Source organism: Carya illinoinensis, chromosome 10 (assembly GCF_018687715.1).
Source record: "Carya illinoinensis cultivar Pawnee chromosome 10, C.illinoinensisPawnee_v1, whole genome shotgun sequence".
Taxonomy (NCBI): Eukaryota; Viridiplantae; Streptophyta; class Magnoliopsida; order Fagales; family Juglandaceae; genus Carya; species Carya illinoinensis.
The window spans coordinates 19,456,107-19,478,955 of NC_056761.1; the positions used below are offsets into that span (position 1 = coordinate 19,456,107).

General features: G+C 37.1%; 1 protein-coding gene across 2 annotated transcripts in view; it reads right to left on the reverse strand.

Annotated features, from left to right (window-relative positions):
• Positions 1-9,262, reverse strand: part of LOC122278986 (protein ROOT HAIR DEFECTIVE 3 homolog 2-like) — a 28,937-nt gene extending 19,675 nt beyond the window's left edge. Inside the window, exons 1-13 of one of the 2 annotated variants that reach the window (XM_043089220.1) lie at positions 8,954-9,261; positions 7,768-7,834; positions 7,548-7,650; positions 6,020-6,090; positions 5,692-5,755; positions 5,547-5,612; positions 5,385-5,432; positions 5,237-5,299; positions 5,096-5,152; positions 4,534-4,692; positions 4,388-4,456; positions 2,867-2,958; positions 2,308-2,386 (exon numbers count right to left, since the gene is read on the reverse strand). In XM_043089220.1, coding sequence (XP_042945154.1) covers positions 2,308-2,386; positions 2,867-2,958; positions 4,388-4,456; positions 4,534-4,692; positions 5,096-5,152; positions 5,237-5,299; positions 5,385-5,432; positions 5,547-5,612; positions 5,692-5,755; positions 6,020-6,090; positions 7,548-7,650; positions 7,768-7,834; positions 8,954-9,101 — 1,086 coding nt within the window. In that variant the 5' untranslated portion in view covers positions 9,102-9,261. Of the gene's footprint in view, positions 1-2,307; positions 2,387-2,866; positions 2,959-4,387; positions 4,457-4,533; positions 4,693-5,095; positions 5,153-5,236; positions 5,300-5,384; positions 5,433-5,546; positions 5,613-5,691; positions 5,756-6,019; positions 6,091-7,547; positions 7,651-7,767; positions 7,835-8,953 lie in introns of both variants that reach the window. The other variant, XM_043089221.1, reaches the window with a different exon arrangement.
• Between the last annotated feature and the right edge of the window lie 13,587 nt (positions 9,263-22,849).

Sequence of the window (22,849 nt, forward strand, 5' to 3'; positions counted from 1 at the left end):
CATGCTCTAACCGATTTCGCATTTCTCGTCATGTTGTTTTCTTTGAAAATCAGTCATTCTTTTCTTCTCATGTTGAGTCTTTGCCTGAGATGCATGTCTTGCCTCATTTTGATGACTTGGCTTCTTCTCCTGTTCGCTTCAAACCTAGACTTTTCTATGAAAGACGACACCCTACTTTGCCCCTTCCTAAGCCTGATCCACCATCTGAACCTACTCCGACTGAATCTTCTATGGGTGATCCGGACACTATCACAATTCCTCGTCGTTCGACCAGAGTGTCTCGTTCGCGTAATCGGTATGGTTTCTCCCATACCTCTCTTCATACTACTTTGTCTTCCATTCCCATTCCGTCAGGTTATTCTGAGGCAGCTAAACATGACTGTTGGCATGTGGTGATGGCCAACGAACTTCGAGCTCTTCAGGATAATCATACATGGAATGTTATCCCTTGTCCTGCTCAGGTGAAAGCTATTGGTTGCAAATGGGTTTATTCTATCAAGCTGCGTTTTGATGGGACTCTGGATCGGTATAACTAGTTTGTTGCACTTGGCAATAGGCAAGAGTATGGGGTGGACTATGAGGAGACTTTTGCTCCGGTGGCCAAGATGACTACGGTGCGAACTGTACTTTCTGTTGCCGGCTCTCAAGGTTGGTCTCTTCATCAAATGGATGTTGAAAATGCCTTTCTTCATGGCGATCTTAAAGAAGAGATATACATGACAATTCCACCTGGTTTGTCCTCTTCTTCTCTCTCGAATGTCTGTAAGTTGAAACGCTCGTTATATGGGTTGAAACAAGCTCCTCGAGTATGGTTTGATAAATTCCGCTCCACTTTGCTTTAATTTTCCTTTAAGCAGAGTCAATATGACTCTTCTTTATTTTTCTACAAGACATCTATTGGCATTGTTCTTCTTCTGGTTTATGTTGATGATATTGTTATTACTGGGACGGACTCTGCCTTGATCGCCCAACTGCAGCAGCATCTTCAAGCCTCATTTCATATGAAGGATCTTGGTCCTCTTACATACTTCTTGGGGTTGGAAGTTCATATTGATCCATATGGCATTTTTTTGAATCAGCATAAATATGCTCAGGATCTGATTACTTTTGCTGGTCTTAAGGATACTTCTTCTGTGGATACTCCTTTGGAAGTACACACGAAATATTGTCGGGACGAGGGTGATCTCCTCTTCGATCCTAATTTGTATCGACAGTTAGTGGGGAGCCTGAACTATTTGACTGTTACTCAGCCTAATATTTCATTTGATGTCCAGTAGGTTAGTCAGTTCATGCAGGCTCCCCGTCATCTACATTTTGCTGCTGTTCGTCATATTATTCGATATCTTCGCGGCTCTCCTAGCCGTGGCCTGTTCTTTCCTACTGGGACTTCTATTCATCTTGTGGCTTACAGTGATGCTGATTGGGTGGGATGTCCTGATAAGCGACGCTCTGTTACAGGCTAGTGTATGTTTCTTGGTGACTCCTTGATCTCTTGGAAGAGTAAGAAACAGGATCGTGTTTCCAAATCTTCCACTGAATCCGAATACAATGCGATGTCTACTACTTGTTCTAAGATTCTTTGGCTTCGTGGTCTCCTCGCTGAGCTTGGTTGTTCTCAGTCTAATCATAATCCTCTTCATACTGACAACACTAGTGCTATTCAAATTGCTGCCAATCCTATTTTTCATGAATGCATGAAACACATTGAGGTGGACTGTCATTCCATTCGGGAAGTATTGGACACTCGTATCATTTATCTTCCTCATGTTTCTACTGACCTCCAGATCGCTGATGTGTTTAGTAAGGCATGACATGAGTTTCTTGTGGGCAAATTGATGCTTCTTGACCGACCAGTATCAATTTGAGGGGGGATGATAGCATGATACGTCTACTATTGCCTTATTTATCTTTTATGAGTTGTATATATATACTTCCTTATTTAGATAGCAGAAGTTCCATACTTAGACAGATTTTGTACATAGTCATAGTTTCCTTTCTGGTAAATTTATTCCTGTAATTTAGACTTGATTCCAGCCTTGTATCTTGCACACTTGTACCTATATAATGAAAGGAAATCCTCACTACGGAGGTATTGAATCCACACCTCTATCTCTGCTACTTTTTGTTTTTGTGATGGAAACCGTTAGTAAGATGATTTCAAGTGTCGTGGAGGGTGGGTTCACATCTAGATTCTTTGTGGGAGAGGCAACTACTGGCTCGCTCAACATATCTCATTTATCATTCTCCATATTAAATGAATCTATGTAACAACAGAAGCTAATATTATAGAGGTGAAAGAAGCCTTACATCCAATGCCTTTGACTCCAGTTGTTTTCGTTTTGCATTTCGAACACCTTCATCAAAGTAGACTGCCTCCATGTCATATCTGTTGGGTTGAATTAAATTGACAGTGCAAAAGCAAGGTTAGAGCACACAAACTCAAGTTAGAAAAGAAACATAGTCCAACACTATTGACATCAATATACAATTAGATCTTTGGAAAACAACCACTCCTAATTGAGACTCTCGTCGCTGATTTTGTCAAGACAATAATGATGGCAAATATGCTGAGTTGGGATGCACTCAGATTTAAGTACAAAACAAGGGGTGAGTTCAGAGCTTGATTCAAATGATGTAATTAACGGTTTCCCACCAATATGTTGGACAAAACCTCTAAATGACAAGTGGTAACAGCGTTTCAGCTCACATAACATAGGGTAAACATCTTAAGCAATGAATATATTAACAGGACCTCTCCATTTGCCACATGTAGTATGGTGTAACAAGCCAAGAAGTACAAAACTATTGCTCCTAAATTAGCATATTTAGGATATGAACATTAATGGATATGCAGAACGGAACTAACTCCGAAAAATATGCTTCTAAAATTGAGCTAAGCCTTTTCCCAAAACCCGATACTGGACCTGCTTGAACAGCTGCCTCCAATTCCAACCAGCCCTGAATTAAATTCAAGTCATGACAAATAAAAATGGTCAGTCTTGTTGAACTCAAGGTTTCAAGCTTCATATAATTATATATGTACATATGGATTTGATAATAACAAATTAATTCAAACATAAAAGAGTCTCAAACTCAAGTTGTCTACACAATAGAGCCAAGCACATCAACGAACCAAGCATGAGCAAGAAATGGAACAAGCTCACAAATAAAGCTCTTAAGAGTAAATTTGTACATCTCTTGAAAAATTTGAAATTGGATTAAGGCTTAAAATTAATATTTTCTCATAAAGCATTAAATTACATTTTCCACATATGTATGATATTTTGACAATTAAATTTGAATATTTGAAAAATGTTTGATTGTCATCCTTCACATATGCAGGGCATAATTAAAAATTTGAATTTTGAAAATTTGAAAGATGATTGATTGTCATCTTTCACATGTGCATGTTTTGTTTGAAAATTTTGAAAGTGATTGATGTTCCTTTTGACATATGCAAAAAGTAAATGATTTTGTTTGAAAATTTGAAAAGTGATTGATACTCTTTTTGACATATGCAAAAGGCAGTTGATTTTGTTGGAAAATTTTAAAAAGTAAATAATGTTCCTTTTATCATATGCAAAAAGTAAAGATTAAGTTTGAAAATTTTGAAAAGTAAATGATTTTGTCTTTGACAATTGCAAAAATGAGAAAATTTTATTTGAAATTTTGAAAAGTGAGTGGTGCTCCTTTTTGACATGTGAATCTTTTTAAATTTGAAAATGAAATCTCATATGTCTATAAATAGCTAAAGATCTTCAAATTCACAACAAGAGAGCACACACACATCAATTGCAAGCTTTACAACATTCATTCAAAACTTTCAATCTCTCTTCTCTAAGTATTGAACCTTAACCCTTGTTCATTTTGAAAGAGATATAGTTTGCATTGTATTGTTCTTATTTTACTCATTGAGCAGTGTTCTCTGATAACTTATCCATTATTAGCTCTTATATCAGTAAAAGGGTGTGTATAACTCTTGTGCATGTAGAATGTATTCTATACAGAGAATAGTTGAATCACCACATGTAAAATGATTGTAAGTGTAGAGACACGAATTCTTTGTAGCGGTACTACTCAAAAGTGTAATAGATTTCTATCTCCACCTGAAAGAGGTTAAATAGTGAATTTGGAAATCCTCGAGTGACTTGAGACAAGGACGTAGACAGTGGGGCTGAACCTCTTTCAAAAACTAAGTTTGCGTCTCTTTTATCCTTACTTTTTATATTTACTGCTATTTAGTATTTTGTTTATATTTTATATTGTGTATTAGGTTTATAATTGTTTTTAAATGCAACCCAATTCACCCCCCTCTCCCCTCTCGTGTTAGTCATCTAGGCAACAAGTCTAGAAGCACTTACGACATAGAGAATATATAAATGAGTACCTTATCAGAGGTCAAGCGACGTAGCTTTTCATTGGAAATCTCTTCACAACGGACAGTGGCAACCATTATCTGATAAACAAACAAATAAATGCATGTGAAAGCACTACACTTCCAAGGAGGAACAAAAATGGAAGAAAGCATAAAACCTTGTGAGCAGGGAGATCCAGATCCTTATTCTCTTTTATAACTTTCCATATCTGCTGTGCACTGAAAGAAAATCCAGATGCAGGAACAACACCACGTCTATCACCCGCAAGCCCTCCTGGAGAAATAGAATGAAAAAATCGCTGCCTCAGTTGAGCAACCTGTATAAGACAGGGTAGCTGTAAGCCTATAGATACCACTATGAACACAACAAAATTGAATCTTCTAAGAATTGCTCAACTGAGGCCTTGGTGTCGAGGATTGTAAGTTCCAATAAACCTTTTAGAAGTAAGATTGTTTATTATAAAAGGCCAAACAGGTATCCTGTGGTACAAGAGAAGCATACAAGTAGCTAAGCGAATAAAGCCACATTTTAAGGATTGTGATAATGAATATAAAATTTCAAGCAATGAAAACAGTAGAGAGGTGCTTCAAGAGCAGATAGCAACTTTTCATATCAATATATTTAAACATGCTCATATAAACATATATAAATAAATAAAAGAATCTAGACATTATAAATTAAAACACTTCATGAGCTGCTGCTTATATTGAATGGACTACCTCCTCTTTGAACTTCTCCTCCTTCTCTTCATAACTGGATAAAGCAGTGATTACAACCTTCATATCAAAGAAAATCAAGATATAAACTAATTACCAAGAAAACAAAGAGCACAACAACCAGTAAGAGACAGAGTATATTACGTTGAAAAACTCATCAAAAGGGGTATTCTTATGGGCCTGGGGCTTGGGAATTGCATCCCATATCTGCAGAATATATAACGTATCAGAAATTTTGAAAAACAAAATTATGATTAAGAATATAAATCTCAGTGTGAGCACAAAAGACAACCTTCTGAATATCTTCCCTTAAAATAGGCTCCAAATGTTCAAGTGGGGTCTATATGTATAGACACAGGACAAAAATTAATGCATAAAAAAATGGTGCATTTGAAGAATAGAAGATAAGAGTATATTTGGTAACATCTTGCGAATGTTTTGACTTAGTGCAAACCTTTGTTTTATCACGAATGACAAATAGGAGAGTTGTTTTACGTGGGCTAAACAAACGCATCATCACCTACATACAGTACAAAAAAACCAAGTGGTCATATACTGATCAAGAAATCTTGACTAAAAGCAACATAGCTACACAGCACCTGAAAAACTATTTTTAGAAGAGGTTTATTTGCAGCTTGCTCCCGACCGATATCATGGCACCACCTGTAAAACAGATCACATCTCCAGTCAGAATCTAGCATGATTTCTCGTTACATATACATCCATAAATATGCATATGCTGCATTCATATGTAAACAATATGTCAAATTCTTTATTTTTGTTCAACCTCTATGAAACTCCAAGCCAAAGGTTTATCATTTGAACATCCTCCATAATCATGCAAGCATAGTCCTCTCTGAAGACTCATAGATTTGAATTAAACAAAAAAAAAAAAAGGATAATGTTCAAAACATTAAAAAAACTTACATATTTATCATCACAATGTCAGAAATTGCCAAAGCAAATAGAGCACTTTGTTTCTCAAATGTAGTATCATCCTGGTGAGAGAAACAAACAAAACATCATAAGAATCGACAAAATTCCTGCAGTATTATAAGTTTGATCAAATATATATATATATATCAAGTTACTTATCCAAAAAAAAAAAATCTGAAATGAAAGTTCATCCATCCTGTTGCTAACACAAGAAACCAGCTATAGAACCAAGTGTGATGGGCCTCGACAGTTCACAAATGTTCACACGCATCATTGATAAACAACAAGTGTAAAGAGACTGCAGTAGATATAACAAAAGCACTGAGGTCTGTGAATTGAACATATGTAGATACACACGCACATATGAACCTAATACAAGTCCCTCCCCAAAAATTTGAGGCTAACAAAAAACTAATCAAGGAGAGCAAAATTCTATTCAGTTTGGAGGAGAAGGAATGCTGTGACATCTTCCCCTACATGATGCTGGAGAGTGAGCTACTGAAACAACTCAAAGATGGCTTTTGGGTGCCATTGGTCAAGATTGGCACCCATAAGTTTAGCTGAATAAGCACAAAAATACAGACAGAAGAGGGGGAGGGAGAGAGAAAGAGAGAGGTTTACTCAGTGGTATTCAAATTTTGTGGTGTTCCAAGCACGTTAACGAGTGAAGAGGAAGATCTTAAGAGAGGAAAATTACTCAAAAGAATCAAATATTTGTGACATTTAAGAAAACACAAACACAACCTAAAAGCAAGAAAGAAGGATAAGAGAACTACCCTGACAAAGTACTTTTAGATGAAAAAACAAAGGAAAATCAGAGAAGGGCAACTCAGCTTAGGACATTTAAAATGTGGCAAGTTCCTTTTCAAATCACATCACAATGAACTTTAAAGGAATAGGGACTATATGGGGGAATTCGGGTTATGCTTGGGTTGTAAGAGATGGCAATGGTGCTGTCATGTGGAATTAATTTGCTTTCAGATTTCGAGTTTTATATTGAATGGATGTAATCTCATTGTAACCCTCCCCCCTAGGCCTTCCTAGACCTGTTAAATCCCTAGAAAGAAATGAAAACATATCCTAACCAAAAAGTTAATATATCAGATACCAAATTGTAATTTCTAACCCCACCTGACCAACAAATTAACAAAATTCCACAATGGGATTTTCACGAGCTGCAAATGCATCCAACCAGACCACAAATCTGCTACTTACAGTAAAAAATGAAGCAACAATCTTATCAGAGTATACGAAAATACATGAAATCAATCAAGGCTCAGGTTTTTTATTTTGGGTGCGGCTGCATAAATAGCTCAGTGTGTGAACAGTTCTTATCCTTAAATTTAAAATGAATATAGCCATATTTGGTTAACTGCTGACATCTACTAATGCATCTGTCAAAGCAAACACAGAATAATTATTGCCACAAAGAATATGAAATCTCAACAAACCTGGGAGTAACGAAGCTCTATTTCTTCTGTTTATCTTCTGTATACAAATTTAATAAAATTCTCCTTACCTCGCCTCTTTCCCTCCCATCAGTGCCCTCCAAATCCATGGCAACCGTGCAAGGCTCAATGCCGACACACTTAGCTATCCAAATGCCTTTGGTTGTTTGACTCCTACAATAAATCATAGTTATATCGCCTGTCTCTCATTAGGAAATCAACACAACCAGCCACAAGAAGCAACAAGAAAGTGTCTTCTGGTGAAACTATGCAATAAAGAAACTAACAAACCTTCCCTTATATGCATCCATCTCCCTGAAATTTGTATAGAAAAGATGATTCATCAAGGTGCTCTTCCCTGCTCAGCAGGAGGAAGGGGAATGAAAAGGGGAAGTTGGAAAAAGAAAAAAAAAAATGTATTTAGATCAGGTCACGAAATCAAATCGCGCTCAAAGACACTCACTAAGAAGGGAAAGAGAGAACAACATTGATAAAATCATACTTGGTAATACTCTAATTCAAGCATCTCTCAAAAAGAAATCACTGAGAAACAGTAACCCCCTGAGCAAACATAATCAACATGCATTAGCCACCCCAGAGGTTAACAAGAATCTCCCTTGCTTTTTTTCTTTTTTTCTCTTTTTTTTTTTTTTTTTTTTTTTTGACGTTAAATTGGCATTTCACCCCAAATATGTCACCTAAGAGCACAAGCTAATACAGCTTTATTTTTTCACCCTCTAATTGTCCCTAGACATGAGACTTTCTTCACCTTTTTCTTTGATGATAAATCACAACTCGTACCAAAAACGTAAAAAATGAGAGGAGGCAAAATTTAATCATTCCAGAGTCAGGTCCAAGCTCAAAACCATTACTTTGATATCATCATGCTAAATCATCACTTAATCTTTCACCCAGAATAAGAGAAAATGGAAATCTTCTCCTCCTCATCAATCCAATATATTTTCCCTTCCCTTCAGTAGTAACACCTTCAACCTCAATCACTCCCACCTCAACCTTCCTCCGCTGATGGACCATTTGAAGAACTAATTAATTGGACCATCAGGAAAGTTCATTAAAACTATTATTATGTAGTGGTAACATATATTAATAGCGAATGTGCACAGACGTTAAGATCGATTGCGACGTCGCGGTTGTCATACTCAGCATTGAAAGAATAGTGTTATTGACAAAAGGAAAGGCGAGAGTTAGTGCATGCAATATCACGTCCAAGTTGTGAACTGAATATCAGTTCGAGGATAGAATAACAGAAACTTAACCAATACCATGAATAACTAATTTTCCCTACTTTGAAACCGAGCTTGAACCGATTTATACCATAAATTACAGCAAATTGGATGGGATAATCATTGAATGCCTCAAGAAATGGAGAAGCGTGATTAAGAAAGCTCGAGAGAAGTGAAATAAAACTCTTGACAAAACTGATAAGAAAGAAGGTGGAAGCGAAAAACGGACGTACCGCTGCTTTGGGGACCCATGATGGAGACGACGGCGTAGGAGAGTCCGCAGTCGGCGAGCTTCACCTTGTTCATGAAATTCTGAAGCCCTTCCGCATTGAACTGGCCTTTGGCGTCGATCAGTTGGGTGGCACAGCAGTCTTCCTCCATCAACGACTAGAAAACGAGGTTGCAAAGAATGACGCCGAATTGTGAATAATCAATCAGAAAGACAGAGAAGTCGAGTTTTCCTGGGACTTCAAGCTTGGGATTCCTAAAGAACACGCTAGAATGAAGCAGAACACGTACCACCAAGCCAACTGTACAGCAAGAGAATCTATTTTTTCGTACGGTGCTGCCCGGAGTATCAAGTTTCTCCAGCCAATCAGATGTTGCCACCTGAATGATAAAGAACAACCGGTACTTCTTTTCCCATCCACGGCTAGTAGTAAGAAAATTGGCAATAGATTTTTTATTTTTATATGTAAAATTATATTTGTTGAAGATTAATTTTGAATATAATTTTTATATTAAATTATGTATTTTTTTATCAAATAATAATAAAATAATAAAAAGAGAGAAGAGAAAAAAGAAAAAGAGATAAAAGAGAGAGTTGGGAGGAGAGAGAAAAAACAATAAAATATAATTTGAAGAAAGAAAATGAGGTCTTCATCTTTGAATAAGAACTATACATAGTTATTTATAATTATAGATATAAATAAACCAATGTAGACTATTTTAAGGGCATATTCTTCAAATTTAAATATGAAGATGAAGATAAATAACTCATTACCAATGCTCTTAAATAAATAACAAGTTTCAAATATATAATTTTGCATAAATTTTTTATAAAAAGATAGATCTTATTGATAAATAATAATTTTTTATATTTTTTAAATAAGAGATCCATTATTTTACAAAACTTTGAGTAAGATTTATCTATTTGAGGTTTCTATAAATCATTTATCATATTGTTCAAATTTGGCAAATTATTAAAACCCTAAGCGCCTCTTTCTCCCCTAGCTCTCTCTCAAAAAAAAACCAAAGCCTCCAGATCTTATTTTCGTTAGAGGTGGAGGAGACCCCTCCTCCCTCTCCTCCTCTCATTTTTTCATTTAGCCACTTTGTCTATCAATGTTTCTTTTACTTAGTTTTATTTTACTTTTTTCAAGATAAAAAAAAATATATCTACAACTTTTCGACAACTCCCAAGAGACACGAGGGGTACAAGCAAATTCACAAGTCTAAAATCGTTTAGAGGAAAGTGTTAGTTTTGAGAAAATCACCTTGCGTGGTTCTCGGACTCGCCACCACCAGACCTTTCAATTCTGACATTTGTGGTTGAAAAGAGATAAGTTGCCTTTACAGGCCGTCACAGATTTTGAAATCTACCAAATCTAGTACAAACTATAATCCATCATTTTTCGTATCTATCTTACTGCTTTCTTTTTTTATTTCCTTATAGTTAATTGAAAAAAAAAAAGTTTTTCTATCAGATTTTTATCTATAGAAGTTGAGTCATCTCTTTTTATGAAGAGTGAGATTGAGTCTATGTTTAAGCAGAGAGTGTTATCTCTTAGACATTTATCTGTAGAGAATATCAGCAATAGTGAAGACCATACCAGTCACAAAAGGAAATAGTATACTAGTAGAGCTCTAAATGCATTATTTTGGTTTATAATATCATGTTTGATATGAGGATATCCCATAATATATCTGGTCATGTACGTAAGTTTATAAATGAATTATGACAATTTTCTTTCAAAAAAGAGTTTGGCACATTATTTCTTTTAAAAAAGGTGATAAATTTAGGATTTATATAATAAAAATATTTTTTTAATTGTAGAATTTTTTTTTTTTTAAATGGGAGTGCAACACTCTAAAATTATATCTAATATTATTTTTTTATAATAGTTTCCATAGTATCAGAAAAATGTACCGTAGCATATTTTTTGTATTAAAATGACCAAATTATTTTTTGTAATTTGTTAAAAATATAAATATTAAATATTTTACTGTTAGGTGCTTAAATTCCAACAATATTGAGTAGGGGTGTTTATCCAGGCTGGATTTTTATCTAGCCCGGTCCGGAACCCGGTTATCCGAAACCACCGGGTTCCGGTTACGAGTTTTGGCCCAGGACTATCCCGGGCCGAAACCCACATTTGTAATAACCGGTACATCTGGTCCGGACCCAGGTATGAAACCCGAGTTCCGTATTTAATACCCGGTACAACCGGGTTTAAATAAAAGTAAAACTTCCCTCCCCAGTCGACCCAGCATCCCGGTCTCGAGTCCCGACCCTTCTCTCTCTCTCTCTCTCTCTCTCTCTCTCTCTCTCTCTCTCTCTCTCTCTCTCTCTCTCTCTCTCTCTCTCTCTCTCTCTCGTGAAAGAAGTTACTAAACCCTAGGCACCGCCGTGTCTCACGAGGCCCGTCTCCCCCGCTCAAGTCCCAACCACCTCTCTCTCTCTCTCTCTCTCTCTCTCTCTCTCTCTCTCTCTCTCTCTCTCTCTCTCTCTCTCTCTCTCTCTCTCTCTCTCTCTCCCCTCCCTCTCTCTCTCTCTCACACATGAAACCTAGCTTTGGAACCCTAGCCATCGTTGTGTCTCACGGGTTCTTCACTATCTCGTTGATTACTTTTTGAAAAGGAAAGCAGATATGGGAAGAAGAAGATCCCTCTGTTTTGAGCACCAAATCCCTTGCCATCGTCATCATCCTCGTGACCCAAAGGTTTGTTCTCTGCGATTTGGGTCCTTTTTTTCGATTTGAGTCTGTTTAGCTTTTGTTCATGCCAAATCTATTGCATCCTTCTTCAGATATTTTAGGGTTTTTTCCTGTTGTTACTTTGTTAATTTGGGTATGTTTTGATGATAATGTTTGAATGTAAAAGATTTAAGGAAATAATTTTGTGGGTCAGATCTGTGCTAGCATATTTAATGTGACTTTTGATAGATGCACTAGCTTGGCATCTCGTAGCCGTGTTAGATCACCCATCACCATGCACAACCCCACATCTAACAGAGCACAATAGCTCATATTCTGACATGGTATGAGGCTCATACAATACTCATAGCACTGGATGAGTAAAATTACTTGTTAGTTTTTTGTGATACCCCATTTTTATGTGTATTTTCGCTGAAAGAGTTGTTTTTAATTTAATTAATACATTAGCTCTTTTATTTTAAATTATTGTATTTTAATTGGTTTTATTTTAGTTTGATGTGGTGTTTAATTTATTTTAATCGTTTTATGTTTTTAAAAATCGTTTTCGTCGGACCAGTTTTTGGTTTTCGGATATGAGGATTGGACTTTATTTTCTTTCTCCATCTTTTCTTTTCTCTTTTTTCTTTTTCCCTTTTTCTTTTTTCTTTTTCCTTTTCTTCTTTTCCTTCTTTCTTTCTTTTTTTCTTCTTCTTCTTTTTCCTTCTCTCTTCCCACGTGCTGCAGCTCTCTCTTCTCTCTTCCCGTCATCGATCTGTCTTCCACCTAGAACCGCTGCCGCCGGCCGACGTGGCCGACACAACCACCACCAATCAACTCCCCTCCAACCGGCACACCACCCCACCAAAAATCAACCCCATCCGAGCGTCGTTCACCCCCTAGAGCCCCATCTTTCCGCATGGTTTTGAGTCATTTCCGGCGCCGTCACTCCACCGCCGGCCACCACCTCTTCACCACTTCATCCCCTACCTCTTGCCGTCCTAGCCCACCCATTTCCGGCCCCGATCCGTTACCAGAGCAGCTCCCACGAGCTCAACTCCGATCAGCCCCTTTTTGCACTTCTACCGCCATTTCCACTGCCACCCACGGCCAAAGCTCACTTTCATTAACTTCATAAACATCCCTAGACCATTCCCTATCAATTTTGTATATTGGTTTGTCCCCGTTCGAAAGTGGGTAATTTACAACCCATAGCCATAGTGTAAAATACACTGTTACGTTGCTTTTTCTTTGTCGTTTGCAACGTCGTGAGCTTTCAAAAAATACCTTATAGCGCTGTAAGTATTTTTCAAACTCTATTTTAGATTTAAATATATTTTTACTCTTACAATAAATTATTGGATTGATTGGTTGATTCCGGATTGAGTCCGAAGAATTCGGGGGTCGGATGGATTGAGGACAGAGTTGCTTGGTTTGGTTGTTTTTGTGTTTGATTGGTTAATTGTGCCTTGAGGTTGCATTTACATGGTGCATTCACGTGCATTTTATTTAAATTTAGAAAATCCTATTTTATTCATGTAAATGAATTTTCAGGTGCATGTGTATCACGACTCCAAGCCGGGATGAGATATTATCTCGGTGGAGCTCCTCTGGTCACTCGGGAGTGGATAATACTGAGTGACATCCCCTGGGTTATCGTTGGGCAACGACCGGATCGCACGATATGGTAACGTTGTCGTGTCGACTCCGTGGTCCCTAGAGTGACGGGGACTAGAGGACGGCCTGGTCCAGGGACGCGCTGGGCGCGAGTACTGGGTATCACTCGTTTAGGTGTCACACGTGTAGTCGTTACCTGCGGTGTGGCACAAGAGCCAAAGTGTGCGAATGATCCCTAGGGAGATCATGGTGCATGCAATAATTGGATCGGTTTTATGGATTTCGGATACGGGCCATTTTCGGGAAAAATGGTCAGGTTACGTTGAGGCTTTGCGATCCATTTTTTGGAAAAATGGTAGTTTCTTGCTTTGGGCCATTATCTGGGATAATGGCAAGACTGGTTTTAAAGGTTATGTTTTTGGGCCAAAAATGGGATTTTGGCGTGCGTGGAAAAAATGTGGTTTTTATAGGACGTGCATTTGCATTCTTTCATGCATATTGTTTGAGTTTAATATGTTTTTATCTTGTGGCGTTTGGATCTTACTTATCTGCGGCACTATTTTTGGTACCGTAGATTTTGATGCAGAGATTGAAGAGGAAGAGGAGGCTGAACCCGAGGAGGCGGCTCCGCCGGAGTTTTGAGTTGGAGTTTATGCCTTGTAGTTGGTTTTGAAACTATATTTGTAACTTGTAATATTTTATTATGTATGTTTTGAACGGCTTTGTATTAAACAAAGAAAAATTCTGATACTTAGTTATATGACTTGTTTATCCGCTGCGTGTTTTCTTTGTACACTTATTGCATGTATACACACTTGGCACTTGGCGATAGGGTGGTGACTCTTGTTGTCATCATCTGAACGTCTCGATTTCTCCGTATCCGTACGTGGGATTTGGAAGCGTCACATTTTTTTTCTTGTCACTAATGAAAATTAATTAATTTAAAAGTATGCTTTTAATAATTATATTTTTGACATAATTTTTTTTCATCATATGGAGATAATTTTGAATAATAGTTTGAATATAGACAGTTGAAAAATATTTGTGCTTTTAATGTGCATTCTTTAATTAAAAAAAAAAAACTGTTGTCTATTCTTTCTATCCATGAAACTTTTGAGATATCAGTGTATGTCAATTTTTTCTATCTTGCACTGCTATTTTTTTTATGTTTTTTTTTTTGGATGAGCTGTTAAGTTGTAGTCCAGGTAACATGGTCACGGTACACAAATATAATCTCTCTTGAAATGTACAATTCTTAAAGCTTCATGAAGCCCATGTTAACCATTAACTTGGTGAGAAAATTTTCGATAATAGGGTACTCTTCCCTATTCTTATAAAGCCTCACTTTTGGAGAATATAACTTTGACTACCTAGAAATCTGGTCATAGGAAAGGAACACTATTCTTAAATTCATACTATTTGATTGTTTTAGTGGAAGGGAAATTAATAGAAATTTTTTCTCTAGATTTTTGTCTGAACATTGCCATGTTATCTAGATGTAAAAGAATCATTTTGCAAAGGATCTCTTTGATAGTAATACCAATTATATAAAGTTCTAACTGAACAAGTTGCATTTTGGAAAATACATAATTTTAAAACTTAAAAAAAAAATCTTTATTAATCAACCCTCTAGCTTGTTCTATTATAAGTGAAAGAAATAATTTGTGTTTTTGTGAAACTGCAATAGATTTGGCAGAGTATGATGAGGTATTGTGAAATGAGGGGCAAGGACCTTTTAGATGCAGGTGTAATTACATCAGCAGATCTCTATGAATGGATGAAGGTAAAGAATACTGATGAATCAGCCATTGCTGGCGTTGGCTTGCCTTGTTATTCTTTCTTGTAGGCTCTTCTCTGCTCCATGAAAGCTAATTCTAGTGGTTTACTGCTTGATGGCGTTGAAGTTAACTACTTCAACAGACCAAAGGTTACATATGGTTAGGTAATCTGCTTATTGAAAAAAGCTAATGCAGTGATCGACTTCATGGGCAGTGCTATGTCCTTAGTGTTCCAGATAAATGAAACAGGCTCCTGCAGTAAAATAGGACCATTAGATATGTAATTTTCATATATTATAGTTGTGTTTTGTAATGTAATGTATAAATATCAAATAATGTAATTAGTTAAAAAGGTAATTAGTTTTATTTTATTTTCTTTTTGAAAGGAAAAACTTCATATAACATTAACCAGAAATATTTTTTGTTTTATATATAAAAAATGATGCTTTTCAACATTTTTTCTTGAAAAAGTTGTATAGAATATAGGCTTTTAGATTAAAAAAAAACAATTATGCTTTTCAACACTATCATTTTCTTGAAAAAAAAAATTAACAAGTAAGATTTCGTTATATATATTTAAAAAAAAACTCGGGTATAATCCGGAACCCGGATTCCGGATTGTAAAAATCCTGATTCATCCGGGTTTCGGCCCGGGTCATAATCCGCACTAATCCGGTCCAGATTTGGAACTCGGTTTCGGGTCGGGTATATCCGGATTCCCGGTCCGAAACCCAGATGAACAGTCCTAATATTGAGAATATTGAGAATTGACATCTCATCTCTTAATTGGTGTTTTTACTTAAATACAGAGTTGTTTTTTCATGATTCAATTGTTGTCCCAAAGCTCACTCATACAACTCTAATAAGCCTTGTAACCTACTCCACTCAAGAGAATTGGCTTTGATGAAAAGTAAAATAAGTGGGAAACCAAACCTCCCCCTATAGAGAATTTGTTGACCTTAAGCATATGTGATTAAGCAACTAAAAACTTATGAACACAACAAGAAAAGATAAGGACTCAATAAATGTCCTTACCTTAAACCCCGACCGGGTTTGAGTTTTTCCTAAGGTTCACCGTTCACCTAGATCGAATAAGGCACAAATGTTATATACACTCCATAATGAGAGAAATCCACGTGTTTTTGAAACCCAACTTCTCCATCACTTATTTCAGAAAACATCATTCAACTAAATCATAAGTTTTGCTCGTATCCAACTTAATAGCCATATAAGTCATGTAACCCTCTGGTATGTAAAGTCTCATAAGCAGCAATGATATTATCAAATATAAGCCAACCAAGTATAAAAGTACTCAAATTTGGTGAAATGATAGAATTCATCACTTTCTTAAGTTTTATTGACAAGTACGTTAGAAATTATCTTGTACAAAACATTACAAAGGCTTACAGGCCTAAAATAAGTACACTTGACAACTTTTTTTTTTCTTTGGAATCAACACAATGTATGTATCATTGATGAATGTTGAACCCAAAGTTTCAAGTTTCGAGTAATTATATATTTACACATGAATTTTGATGATAACAAATGAATTCAAATATAAAAGAGTCTATATTGAAAACCGTTCGAGGGAGGTGGAGTTTCGGCTCCTCCCTCCCTCCCCCAAACATTTCTTCTTCTATTTTTCATTGCCTTTCTTCTAAAAATAAGATCTGTATCCGGAGGCCTCCACCAGAGGCTGTGTCCCGAGACCTCTTCTCCATTTTTACACCCAGCTGGGTGGAGAGACTTTTCATTTTGGGGGTGGAGGTTTTCGGTTTCGTTTTGGGCGAGTTTCCTGACTGTTTTGGTATAGTCTGCTGTGGGGATTTCTCAGAGGGTTACGGTGTGAGTTGATTCGGGTGACTTGCTCCTGGAGATGATGTTTTTGCATGTTGGTTTGGGGAGCTTCCTGCGGGGTAAAGGATCTCTGTTTTATCCATGGAAAACAGAGGGTTGTTTTCAGGTTGTAAGCCGAGCTGCATGGAGGTTTTAAAGGGGTTTTGGGGTGGAGTCCGGGTGCAACTCATGGTGGTCACTCCTTTGATTGGTGGTGGAAACCGGGTGTCGCAGTGTTTAGATGGTTTCTTAGTTCTTCTTTGTTTTCGTTTTGGTTGTTTAGATTTGGCTAGATCTGGTTCTTTTGGTTGGGCGTATGGAATAAGCCTCTGTTTTGGTTTTGGTTTTCGTTTCTGTCTCCGTTTAGTCTAGTCGAAGTGGAGTATGGATGGTTTTGGTGGTTATGGGCTGGCGACGGTGACGGGGATGAAGCTGGCAACGGTGAGAAACCCTTGGTGCAGGAAGTGGCTCTGTTACGGTTGGTTTGTTGTTAGAAATCCTTGTGCAGGAATTGCGTGGTGTAGGCTATGTGTGTGATGCAGGCTATGGGCTGACAGAAATCTATGGGCAGAAAGGGGTTGGGCGAAAAGCGAGTGGGCATAAGGCATATGCCTTATTAGTTTGTTTTTTCAGTGTCTATTATGTTGTTTTTTTAGATCTTAATAAATATCTTTTGAAATAGGCAAGTACCTCTCCTCTTTTGAGGATGGGGGTTGTGAGTCCTCTCCTCTTATAGAGGGTGAAGGTTGGATAGTTCGTCCTCTTTTAGAGGGTGAGGATGATTTGTGTTGTTTTTCTCGCAAACGAGCCGAGATGGACACTTCTGTTTATCAGAGTCTCGCATCTCAATATGGTGTCGTCATTGGAGAGCTTAGAAGTTTTTAGACATAGTCTGGCGCAATGAAAATTGTGTACGGGGGAGCGTACAACCGATGGGTAGTTGGCTTGTAATCGGGGCTTGTTACCCGTAATTATTGGTCACAGCTGTAACTTCCTTCATTCAGTAATGAATTGAAGTCTATTTCAAAAAAAAAAAGTATAAAAGAGTTTCAACCTCAAGTTTTCTATACAAATGGAGCCAAGCACATCAATGAACTAAGCATGAGTAAGAAATGGAACAAGTTCACATTAAAGCTCATAGAGTAATTTTGTATAACTCTTGAAAAATTGAAATTAGGATTAGTGTTCAAAATTAATATTTTATCAACAAGCATTAAAATACATTTTTCATATGTACATGAATATTTTGAAAATTTTGAAAGATGATTGATTGTCATCCATAACATGTATATGACATGATTAAAAGTTTGAATTCTGAAAATATTAAAAATAATTAATTGTCATCATTCATATGTGCATGTTTTATTTGAATATTTTCAAAAGTGATTAATGTTCTTTTTGACTTATGCAAAAGGTAGATGATTTTATTTAAAAATTTTGAAAAGTAAATAATACTCATTTTGTCATATGCTAAAAGTAAAAAAATTAGGTTTAAAATTTTTAAAAAGTGAATTATGTTATCTTTGATAATTGAAAAAGAATAAACTTTTATTTGAATTTTTTGAAAAATGGATAATGTTTTTCACAATCGAAAAAGAAGAAACTTTTATTTGAATTTTTTAAAAAGTGAATGATATTGTCTTTGACATATGAATCTTTTCAAATTTGAATATGATGTTTCATATGCCTATAAATAGCTCAATTGAGATCTTCAAATTCACAACACCAAGAGTATATGCATATCATTGCAAGTTTTGTAATATTCATTCAAAGTTTTCAATCTATTTTCTCTAAGTATTGAGCCTTAACCCTTATTCATTTTGAGAGAGATATAGTTTGCGCTGTATTGTTTTTATTTCACTCATTGAGAAGTTTTTTCTGATAACCTACATACTATCAGCTCTTGTATCAGTAAAAGGGTGTGTATAACCTTTGTGTGTGTAGAAAGTGTTCTACACAGGAAATAGTTGAATCACCACGTGTAAGGTGATTGCAAGTGTAGAGGGTATTCTATACTGATCTTTTGTAGCAGTGTTGTTCAAATGTGTAATAGATTTCTATCTCGACCTAAAGGAGGTTGAATAATGAATTTAAAAATTCTAAAGGGGTAGCTTGAGGCAAGGATGTAGGCAGTGGGACCGAACCACGTTAACATACTAAGTTTACTTCTCTCTTACCTTTACTCTTTATATTTATTACTGCTTCGTATTTTGTTTATATTTTATATTTTATATTTGATTTATAATTGTTAATTTTAAAATACAATCCAATTCACCCTCTTGTGTTAGTCATATGGAAAACAATTGGTATCAGAGTAAGGGTTTTGTTGTAAGATTAACTATCTTTTGAGTTAAGATCTTATGGCTAACATTGCAACTTTATTTGGTGAATGTCAATCTAGTAGTCGGCCTCCACTCTTTTGTGTAAATAATTACTCATTCTGGAAATCTAGAATGAGAATATTCCTTCAGGGTCAAGGTCGAGAAATCTATAAATGTATTATAAATGGACATTATATCCCAACAAAAGTGGTTGATGGAGTAAATGTCAAAAATGAAGAAGAAGAGTTTGATCGTGAATATGATAGAATTTATACATTGAATTTAATGGCTATGAATTTCTTATATAATGCTCTCAATGGAAATGAATTCATTAGAATAATGATTTGCACTACGGCAAAGGAAATTTGGGATAACTTGGAAGTTATTTATGAAGGAATTTTGCAAGTCAATGAATCAAAAATTTATATTCTTACTCATGAATATGAAATGTTTAAAATGAATGATGATGAATATATTTATTGTATGTACATTCATTTTACTAACATCATAAATAACTTGACAGCTCTCGGCAAAGTTTATTCCAAGGTGAAGATAGTAAAAAAAATTCTCAACTCTCTATCAAAATGCTGGGAATCAAAAGTGACAGCGATTCTTGAAGATATAGATCTCAAGAAACTCGAAATGAATGAATTCATCGGGTCACTTACCACCCATGAGTACACATTGAAAATAGGAGAAGAAGAAGGAAAGCCAAGAAGAGCTTGTCACTTAAAACTGTTTCTCATGAAAGTGAAAGTGATGAAGATGAGGAAAGTGACGACAAAGATGAAAAAGTTGCGATGATAACAAGAAGATTTTTATCCTTTGAGAGATTTTTAAATTCCAAATCCTCTGTCATACCATCTTGTGCCCCCCACCCGAGCAGCTTTCCCCTTCCCTTTAAACTTGAGCTTGGTTTCTACCAAACCTATAAGCAAATTTAACACTATACCTACCATCCTGAGTTTCCCCCCATATAAACTTATCCTCGTGGTCCTCTAAGCTCAATCCTAGGTAGGTAATTGGAGCTACAATCAGGAGAAAAGAGCCTCCTGAGTTTGAGTAGATCCCACCACTTAGTGACTAGGTCAATAAGACTGGAGGCAGTGGACTTGGGGTAGTGTTGTGCTGTTCCACCATAGCGAAGGCTTGATGGCCTAAACCCTAGGATCCAGTAATTCTCCCAAATGTCAATTGAACATCCATTCCCCACCCTCCAGATGCATCCTTCCTTCAAAATCTTTGATGCCTCCCATATTCCCCGCCATGCATAGGACGAATGTCATCCTAAACCTGCTTGAAACAAGTGGCTTTGAGGGAAGTATCTAGCCTTATATACATGGTGAAGTAGGGAATCTGTTTCCTGCAAAATACACCACCCTTGTTTAGCCAAAAAGGACATGTTAAAGGTACGGAGGTCTTTGAACCCCATTCCTCCTTCTGCTCTTGAAGCACACATTTTGGCCCAACTAATCCAGTGAACCTTCTTCTCACCTCCCTTTTGCTCCCACAAAAAACTAGCCATCATTTTTCCAACTCAGAGCATAGGGAAACAAGTATTTTGAAACAACTTATGAAAAAAGTTGGAACCAAAAGGGCCACAGCCTTGATGAGTACTTCCTACCCCCCTTGAGACAATAATTTCTCTTTCCATTTATTCAATTTTGTCCACACCTTATGTTTGATATCTGAAAAGGCCTCCCTCTTTGCTCGACCTATCATGGGTGGCAACCCCAAGTATTTATCAAACTGGTTGGACCTTTGTACACCCAGAAATTAAGGATCTGTTGCTGCATTCCCGAGGTCTCGTGTTTACTAAATATCATGGCTATTTTTTGGCAATTCACCCTTTGTCCCGAGGTTCGCTCATATTCCACTAGCACCCTTTGAATATTTCTACATTCCTATAAAGTGGCCTTACCAAATAATATGCTATCGTCCGCGAACAGTAGATGGTTCAAATAGGGCGCCCCTCTACAAATCTTGGACCTACAATACTACAACTTGCCATTGCATTATGAAGTAAATATATAAGGCTCTCAGAACACAAGAGAAAGAGGTAAGGTGACAAGGGGTCGCCTTGCCTCAGACCTCTCGATAGTGAGAAAAAAACATGTAGGGCTTCCGTTGATAAGAATAGAGAAGGACACCATTTGCACACACCTCATGATAATTCTCACCCACTTTTCATGGAAATCTAGTTTCATCATTGTCTTCTCAGGAAAGGGCCACTCGATCCTATCATACACCTTACTCATGTTCATTTTGAGTGACATGTACCCTATTTTTCCCACCCTCTTATGTTTCAGGAAGTGAACCACCTCATGAGCAACTAATATATTATCCGTGATCAGCCGTCATGGCACGAATGCAGTCTAAGCACCTTTGCCATCAGTTTATAAACTATGTTGCAAACACTAACGGGCTGATAATCTATGACTCTAATAGGTTTCAGCTTCTCTGGAATCAATGTTATAAACGTGTGATTAATAGAACTAGGAAACTTACCAAAGTTGAGAGCTTCCAACACTATTGAGGTCACTGTCTTTCCGATGGTCTTCCAATACACCTGAAAAAACACGGGAGCCAATACATCGGGGCCAGGTGCCTTTGATGGGTGCATTTTTTGGAGAGCCTTTGAAGACTTCCTGCTCTTCGAAATCCTTAATAAGGAGCTGATTCATCTCCTCATTAATGCGCCCCTCCAAACCTTCCAAACATCCTAGTTTGCTCCCTATCACATCGTGCTGCACTGAAGAGGAGTAGATATTCTGGAAATAGTCCAGAATAACTTGATCCCTCCTGTATTCTACTTGCCATTGACCCCTCTCATCTAGGATTTCCTTAATGGAATTCTTCCACCGTCGCTGAGAGGCTTTATGGTGGAAATACTTTGTGTTGTGGTCACCCTCCTTCAGCCATAAGGACTTGGACCGTTGCCTCCACATGATCTCCTCTCGCTTTAACCAACTTTGTAGCTTAGCCCGAGAGCTCTATTGCTCCTCCTTTCTAAGAAATCTCGGATCCTCAACTTGCAACTGGTGGATTGGCTCTCTCACCTGGTTGATGTGGTTATGAACCTGGCCAAACACTTCATGGTTCCAAATCGATAACTCCCGACTACATCAAGATTTAGTCTTTCCTCCTCACCCTCTCAGACATCCGCAATGATCTGCTTGCACTCCTCCAATTCGATCCACATGGCTTCAAACTTGAATGGCCTCCTCCTTCTCCTTTTCTGGATAAAGTTGCCTTCAAGTGCAAACAAATGAGGAGATGATTCGAGTGAGCTGCTTGTCCATGAACCACTCTCACATGCAGGAACCGTTGACACCACAACTAGTTGGTTAGGCATTTATCCAGACGCTCTCTAATACTGGCCTCAGTTCCATGCCTGTTGCACCATGTAAATGTTATACCTTCAAAACCAAGGCCCTTTAAGCCTCAACCATCGATAGTGGCCCTAAACAATACTAGTTGTCTCTCTGGCCCATCTCGACCACCTACCTTTTCCTCTCTGCTCAACAACTCGTTAAAATCTCCCAAAACAAGCCATGGCTAGGGGTTACCCAAAACTGCTTGTGTTCTAATTTGCTCCAAGTTTCCATCCTTCTAGAAGTCTCGGGATGGCCATACACTCCCGTGACAAACCACCTCTCCTCTTC